The sequence below is a fragment of the Lynx canadensis genome, chromosome E1, assembly GCF_007474595.2.
Source record: "Lynx canadensis isolate LIC74 chromosome E1, mLynCan4.pri.v2, whole genome shotgun sequence".
NCBI classification, from domain to species: Eukaryota; Metazoa; Chordata; class Mammalia; order Carnivora; family Felidae; genus Lynx; species Lynx canadensis.
In genome coordinates this window covers 17,471,189-17,478,615 of record NC_044316.2, presented here as the reverse complement: position 1 = coordinate 17,478,615, position 7,427 = coordinate 17,471,189, and the positions used below count along the sequence as shown (strand labels likewise).

General features: G+C 50.9%; 1 protein-coding gene and 2 long non-coding RNA genes across 3 annotated transcripts; 1 reads left to right on the top strand and 2 right to left on the bottom strand.

Moving 5' to 3' along the window:
* The first annotated feature begins 2,006 nt into the window (after positions 1-2,006).
* On the top strand, positions 2,007-6,399 carry ERAL1 (Era like 12S mitochondrial rRNA chaperone 1). The gene is made up of 10 exons (XM_030296377.1): positions 2,007-2,299; positions 3,594-3,721; positions 3,827-3,904; positions 4,301-4,347; positions 4,501-4,562; positions 4,732-4,844; positions 4,936-5,184; positions 5,329-5,478; positions 5,602-5,682; positions 5,796-6,399. Exons 1-10 carry the CDS (start codon positions 2,017-2,019, stop codon positions 5,916-5,918), a joined length of 1,314 nt encoding a protein of 437 aa, XP_030152237.1. The 5' UTR covers positions 2,007-2,016; the 3' UTR covers positions 5,919-6,399.
* LOC115501339 lies at positions 3,720-4,574 on the bottom strand. The gene is made up of 4 exons (XR_003964773.1): positions 4,484-4,574; positions 4,248-4,331; positions 4,050-4,148; positions 3,720-3,912 (listed from the first exon to the last, which is right to left on the bottom strand). It is a non-coding gene; the product is annotated as an uncharacterized LOC115501339 (long non-coding RNA).
* Positions 6,258-7,156, bottom strand: LOC115501340. Its single transcript, XR_003964774.1, has 2 exons — positions 7,111-7,156; positions 6,258-6,549 (listed from the first exon to the last, which is right to left on the bottom strand). It is a non-coding gene; the product is annotated as an uncharacterized LOC115501340 (long non-coding RNA).
* Between the last annotated feature and the right edge of the window lie 271 nt (positions 7,157-7,427).

The following is a 7,427-nucleotide window of genomic DNA, read 5'->3' as shown; positions in this document are numbered from 1 at the left end:
ATCTTAAAAAAGAAAAGCCTTAGGGGTGCCTGGGTGGCTCAGTCCGTTAAGCATCTGACTTCCCCTCAGGTCATGATCTCACGGTTTGTGGATTCGGTTTGTGGCTTGGAGCCCTGCAGGGGCAGGCAGGCAGGCAGGCAGGCAGTTGGGCTCTGTGCTGACAGCTCAGAGCCTGGAGCCTGCTTCGGATTCTGTGTCTCCCTCTCTCTCTGCTCCCTCCCTGCTCATGCTCTGTCTCTCAAAAATGAACAAATGTTGGGGCGCCTGGGTGGCGCAGTCGGTTAAGCGTCCGACTTCAGCCAGGTCACGATCTCGCGGTCCGTGAGTTTGAGCCCCGCGTCAGGCTCTGGGCTGATGGCTCAGAGCCTGGAGCCTGTTTCCGATTCTGTGTCTCCCTCTCTCTCTGCCCCTCCCCCGTTCATGCTCTGTCTCTCTCTGTCCCAAAAATAAATAAACGTTGAAAAAAAAATTAAAAAAAAAATGAACAAATGTTAAAAAAAAAATTGTTTAAAAAAAAAAAAGCCTTTAACTCCACTTCTCTCTCCCCCCTTTCTATTACCATTCCCTTTTGCTCTGCTCCCTCAGAAAGATCTTATATCTTTTTTTTTAAAGCTCTACAGCCTGGGGTGCCTGGGTGGCTCAGTCAGTTAAGCATCCATTAACCATCGGGAAGCTTGATTTCAGCTTAGGTCATGATCTCACAATTTGTGAGTTCGAGCACCGCATCAGGCTCTGCACGGACAACATGGAGCCTGCTTAGGATTCTCGCTCCCCACCCCTTTACCCTTCCCCCACTCTTGCTCACACACACTCTCTCTCTCTCTCAAAAATAGTAAATAAATAAACATTAAAAACATAAATAAAACTCTGGCCCAACCCAACCTGGGGTTCAAACTCACAAGCCTGATACCAAGAGCCACACACTCTACTTACTAAACCAGCCAGAGGCCCCCACCTCTCATTCTCTCTTAAATACACTCTATTTAGGTTTTCACCCAGACCACGATACTAAACAGTTCCTGTCAGGTCACTAACAAATGTCTCTCTCTCTCTCCCTCACCACCCTCCCACCACAGTCCCCAGGACACAAGTCCTGTGATAAGCTTTTGTCCATTTTCTTCATTCATGTATCCCCAGCACCTGGACATGGCCTGTACATAGCATATGCTGAGTAAATCGCCATTCCCCCAATCCCCGCCAACATCTCTCTCTTTCTCTCTCTCTCTCTCTCTCTTCAATTTCAAGAGTTTAATCCAGAGGCTCCAAAGGATGAATAAGGCTTAAGGCCACAAACAGCTAAGATATACCAAGTTTTGCAGGCCGCTGAGTCAATCTGGGGAATTGTAGGTGACTAAGCAGCTTCTCCCTTTACAGACCCTCTGTTTTTTCTCCAGAAAGGAATGGTCTCTGAGATGAGATAGTAATGGAGGTTTACAGAAGGGAAATCGCGTCTGCTGCTCCTCGGAAACACAGACCTACGGACTGACTACTCCTTGGGTGGCAGTGGAGGCCGCTGCCGACCGCTAGACCAAGTCAGGGGTGGCACTGGGAGAGGATCCTGCAAGCCTGAGGCTAGAGAAAACTAAAAAGGCCCTTAGGGGTACAGCGGAACAGCACCCGCTCCGGCTTCCACGACCTTGCCTCCTTAGATGCGTCAGTTTCTCCAGCCGCGAGAAGTTTTGCGCTAAGAGAACGATTTCTGCCTCTAGGCCTCATGGGAGATGTAGTCGCCCAGGAGGCAGGGCTAGAAGAACCTTTTACAAAACTTTGGCAGGAGAAGAAGAAAGCAGCCTGTGTATAGGAGTCCAAAACAATCATCATGTTTACACAAACTCTAAATACAGATTTTCCTTAGCCTCGGTCAGTCTCCAAAGCAGTTTCTCCTTCAGCCCACCTCCAGCATCCCGTGCGTCTCCGCTCTCTGGGCCAATCTAGCTCTCTCGTGCTCGCTTTTCCACTGCTCTATTCACTCTTAGGTGCGTTTCTGGCCAGTTCCCGGAGTGCCTTGCGGCTGTAATGGCTGCTCCCGGGCGGCGCACTGCTATGTTATTTCGGGCGGTGTTAGGGGTCCGGCAGTTGGGCCCAGACGCCGCGAGGGGGTGGGTGACCGGCCTCTCCTCGCTCTTGGACTGTCAGCGGAGGTGCGTGTCTTGTTTCGCGGGCGCCGCCTTCTCTGGTCCCCGTCTGGCCTCCGCCTCTCGCCGTTATGGCCAGAGCTCAGCCTTGGACCGCTTCCTCGGACTCTCTCAGCCAGACAGTTCGTTGACTTCTCATCCTCCCGCCGTGTCCATACACAGAGGTAAAGGGCCCAGATAGCTTGTCACGGACTGTCACAGTTTTAGCATTTAAAGTTCCGGGTCAGGGAAACTCTCTGGGGATATCATCTTTGGTCTTATATTATGGAAAACGATCTCGAGGTCCCTAAAGAGAGGCGAGCCGTGAAGGATCTCACAGGAGAGAAATACCAGGTTCTAAAACTTTTGGAGCCAGAGGATCACAATCAGAGACGCTTACAAAAAGCAGGAGATTGAAGGGCCATGGGCAAAGCACATTTGTGGCTCTCTGCCCGGATTTGGGAAGCAAACTCGATCCGATTAGTGCCCATCTACTTGTCAAGAGACTGAGTTACACCCAGGAAACAGCACTCTCTGATCTTCAAGTAGCATAGACTACAGTCTGGTGGGGAGTCTGGATACAAAAACTGGTAATTGTAATGCACAAGGGACTCCTACTTAGAAATACTGAGAAAGCTTGCAGAGCCTTCATAACACCCTTAATAAGGTGAGACTGTCAGAGCTGGAGGGATTTCTCGCTTTATCTGATCTCGATGTACTTTCATACATGTACATAGATTTACCAGGCACAACTACAGTACAGTTCCACACAGTAATTGAATATTAAGTGCCAGGCATTGTGCTGATTGTTTTTACACAATTGCCAAAAGAAGGTTATTTTTTTTTAAGTTTACTTATTTATTTTGAGAAAGAGGGAGACAGAAACCTAAGCAGGCTCCATGCCGTCCGTGCAGAGCCCGATGCTGGACTTGAACTCACAGACGGTGAGATCATGTCCTGAGCCAAAATCAAGAGTCAGATGCTTAACTGACAGCCACCCAGGTGCCCCAAAGTTGTTTTTTTTTTTTTTTTAATGTTTATTTATTTTGAGAGAGAGAGCAAGCAGGGGAGGGACAGAGAAAGGAGAGAGAAAGAATCCCAAGCAGGCTTTGCACTGTCAATGTAGAGCCTGACAGGGCTTGAACTCACGAACTGTGAGATCATGAGCTGAAACCAAGAGTCGGGCTCTTAACTGACTGAGCCACCCAGGTGCCCCATCAAAAGAAGGTTATAAGTAGGTGTTGTTTAATATTATCTCCATATTACATGTGAGAAAACTAAGGGGCTTAGAGAAGTTAGAGAACTTAATAAAATTACATAAACAAATTAACGGGCAAACTAAATCTCAAAGCCGGGTCTCAGCTTCAACATGGTACACTAATCTTATATTCTTTACTTCCTCTGTGGGTGGGTAGGACTGAGTACCTGACAGGATCCATATTGCATTACCTCTCACTCCCCTCCTACCCCCCCACACAGATGAACAGGATCTCCTCTTGGTCCATCGTCCTGATATGCCCGAGAACCCCCGGGTCCTACGAGTGGTCCTCCTGGGTGCTCCGAATGCAGGGAAGTCAACACTCTCCAACCAGCTGCTGGGCCGAAAAGTATGCTCGATCTTTAACCCCCTTTTCATCTCTCACTTCTTTTCTGTTTATGGATTGTTCTAGAGGGATCTGGGATTTCACTTGGGACTTCTTTGTTTCTGGCAGGTGTTCCCTGTCTCCAAGAAGGTGCACACCACTCGTTGCCAAGCTCTGGGGATCATCACAGAGAAGGAAGCTCAGGTGGTGGGTACCTGCAAAGGGAGTCCAGCAAATAGGACAGAGGGTGAACCTAAGAGGGTCCCCCTTACAGTTAGACATGAAGAAAACGATGTTTAGGTTCATTTCTCTGAGGGAAGGGCCATTAGGCCTCATGCAGTTCTCTCTCTACCTTCCACCTCTGGCATCTAGTCAGAAAGATCTCATTCCCTCTTCACTCCTTTCTAATCTTCCACATATTCACAGTCATCATCTTTCTCTTGGATCCCATCTAGAACCAAAACAAAGCTGGAGGGTGAAAATCTAAAGTCAGCTTGGCCAAGAGTGGGGGCAGGCTCCTGACATCAAGGATGGCCATTCTCTCGCTCACCAGTCATAAGTGTTCCATCTGGGGGGCTGGGCATCTCTCTTTCCTGATTTTAGATTCTACTTGACACACCTGGTCTCATCAGCCCTGTTAAACAGAAAAGGTAATAGCTGTGGAAATGGGTATGTAGAGGGAAAGGTGTTGAGGAGAGGGCGGGGAGATTCTGTCATAGGGACTGGAAAACCCCCTTATACCCTCTTCCTCATCAGGAGTACATCAGTCATAAAACCCTTCCTTACCTATGTTTGTCCCTCAGGCACCATCTGGAGCTTTCTTTGTTGGAAGATCCGTGGAAGAGCATGGAATCTGCTGATATGGGTTAGACTCATGATGGGAATCTGAAGCCCAATTTACATGGTCATGGCCTCTCTCATTCCTGGTAGTTTGGGGGATGGGGGTTGGCCAGAGCCCATATCATGGATCTTTTTGGGGGGTGAAGAAAGAGTGGTCATATCTTTGTCCTCCTCCCCACCCTGCCAACTTCCAGTTGTGGTTCTTGTGGACGTCTCAGACAAATGGACTCGGAACCAGCTCAGCCCCCAAGTGCTCCAGTGCCTGACCCAGTTCTCCCAAGTCCCTAGCATCCTTGTCATGAACAAGGTGAGCACCACCTACCAGAAGGAGGGGTCTCCTTTCCTCCCAGGTGCCCATCTCACTACCTCCCCACTCTCTGCCCATCCCCCATGCCCAGGTAGATTGCCTGAAGCAGAAGTCCATTCTCCTGGAGCTCACAGCAGCCCTCACTGAAGGTGTGGTCAATGGCAAGAAGCTCAAGATGAGGGAGGCTGTTCGCTCACAGGCCGGCACTCATTGCCCGGGCCCCGCAGCTAAGGGCCCAAACTCACAGTCTGTGGGAGGCCCTCAGAAGATTGGCTGGCCCCACTTCCAGGAGATCTTCATGTTGTCTGCCCTAAGCCAGGAAGATGTGAAAATACTAAAGGTCAGTTGGCCTTGGCCATAGCCTGTCCTTTGATTTCCACCATATGAAGACAAGCCTCACAGTTCCTCCCGGAAGTAAGAGTGAGTAGGTAGGAAAGTCTTGGTTGGGACTGAGCTGCCGCACGTACCCTCTCTGTACCCACAGCAATACCTCCTGGCACAGGCCCGGCCAGGACCCTGGGAGTTCCACAGCGGAGTCCTCACCAGCCAGACACCTGAGGAGATCTGTGCCAACACCATCCGAGAGAAGCTACTAGAGCACCTGCCCCAGGAGATACCCTACAATGTGCAGCAGGTGCAGACACAATGAAGGAGTCTAGGGGCTCTTCACCAGCCACATACCCAGAATAAGCTATCTGGGGCCCAGAGAGGTAGGGGTATAGGCCTGTCTGACTAATCATGGTATCTCCCTGTGCAGAGGACAGTGGTGTGGGAGGAAGGGCCAAGCGGGGAGCTGGTGATCGAACAGAAGCTTCTGGTGCCCAAAGAATCTCATGTGGTAAGCTGGATTAAGCTTGGAGAAGGGACTAGGGGTCTATTAGCAGGGGTTCTCCTCTAGCACTTAGAGCCCCGAGAGCAGCCTCATGGCCCTCTCTTTTGCTCCACCCTCAGAAGATCCTCATTGGTCCAAAGGGGCACTTGATCTCCCAGATTGCACAGGAGGTGGGCCGCGACCTCATGGACATCTTCCTCTGCGATGTTCGGCTCCGCCTCTCTGTGAAGCTTCTCAAGTGATCACTCTGCTGCCTCTCCCAAGGCATCAAGGCTGCTGGCAGGAGCCACTGACCAGAATGGTTCCTGCTCAGACCCTGCAGGGACTGGTAAGGGGCATGGACACTTCCTGACTAACTTGACCTTGCTTGAGTCTGCACAGCCCCTGCCTGGCCATTTTTCCCGTTGGAGGAAGGAACTGACCTTAGCTCAGTTCTCAGGTAGTTCCTCTGCCTCGGGCCTCTGCTGCTTAGGTCTAGAAGTTGGTTCTTTGGTGGGAACAATACCACACTGCTTCCAGCTGGCAATGAACCCAGAGTTTCTCTCTCAGGTGCCACTTGTTAGCAGAGAGGTTTTTTTTTGTTTTTTTTTTTTTTTTCTTATCCCCTCAGTTCCTCTACCTTGAAACCATGTGTAAGGACTTATGGGTCTTAAGTGAGATAGTGCCTCTCGCCCCATCCCTCCCCCTAGTCTCGAATTCCAATAAAGTTGAAAGACAAGCATACTGGTTCTCATCTTTATTTCTTTAGAATAAGAAAGAGAAAACTTAACCCGTTCCTTCACCCCCACCCCGTTGTCTGAGCTGGAGTCTCCCTCCCTTCCAGTGTTCCAGTGTTCCGCTCCAGGGTCCTGAGCTCTCTTCTTGGCACGTTTTCTGGGTGCAGCAAGAGAACCGTTACCATTACTAAACTCAGTAATGGTAACGGTTTCCTCGCCATTCCCAAGTGTCTTGGCGGTCAGCAGGCTGTGATAGGCTGAGCGGCGAGCCCCGTGGGTTTGCAGCGTCCCCTGCCCTCCTCGTCTGGCTCCAGAGCTGGGGGTACCCGGACTAGTACATCATCTATACTGTAGTATCTCATCGCAAACTTACAGTATATGATGATATCCCAGCCAGGATCCTGCAGCAGGCACAGGGGGCTGTGGCAGGGAGAGCCAGGGGCCGAGGGCAGAGCAGGATAGGCCAGTGCTAGACACCCAGATCTCCCCCTCCCTGGTCCATAGCTCCTGAGCCAGCAACCCCTTGATACTGTGGTCAAGGGCGGCCCAAGTTGCATAGGCAAGGGGACTGGCCTGGAGAACCCTGTAAAGCTCAGGTCTGTTGAGATCTCCTCGGGGACCCAGCACCAGAATTAAATAAACCAGAGATGATGTAATGAGGCAGAAGCTTCCCTGTGGTCACACCAACAAGCAGACAGGCCCAGGAGAGGGCACTTACCTGGAGCTGGAACTGCAGACTGGAGGCCTTTAGAGGTAGGGAGGCCCTGTCCTTGCCTCTCCACTCAAACTGCTTGCTTTTTAATCCACTGGCCCCTCCCCTGGGTGGGGCACTTTCCTGGGTTCTAGAGAGCCCCTCCTCTTAACCCTTTCCCTGCTGGACCCCTTGGAACAAGGGTCTCTATCCCCTCTCCCTATTAGGCCCTTTCTAGTATCCTTGCTAAGGTTAGGGTCTGCGCTTCGCTCCTATCCCCAATGAAGTTGGTCATCTATCTGCTGGGCCTGGGCAGAGGGAGAACAGACCTCCCCTTCCCCCCC

What these genes read in the sequence shown, in the direction of transcription:
- ERAL1 (XM_030296377.1), top strand. Translation starts at nt 2,017, where the DNA reads ATGGCTGCTCCCGGGCGGCGCACTGCTATGTTATTTCGGGCGGTGTTA. An exon ending in CAGAGAAGGAAGCTCAGGTG is followed by an intron (nt 3,905 to 4,300) that starts GTGGGTACCTGC and finishes TCCTGATTTTAG; the next exon opens with ATTCTACTTGACACACCTGG. An exon ending in TGCCCAAAGAATCTCATGTG is followed by an intron (nt 5,683 to 5,795) that starts GTAAGCTGGATT and finishes CTCCACCCTCAG; the next exon opens with AAGATCCTCATTGGTCCAAA.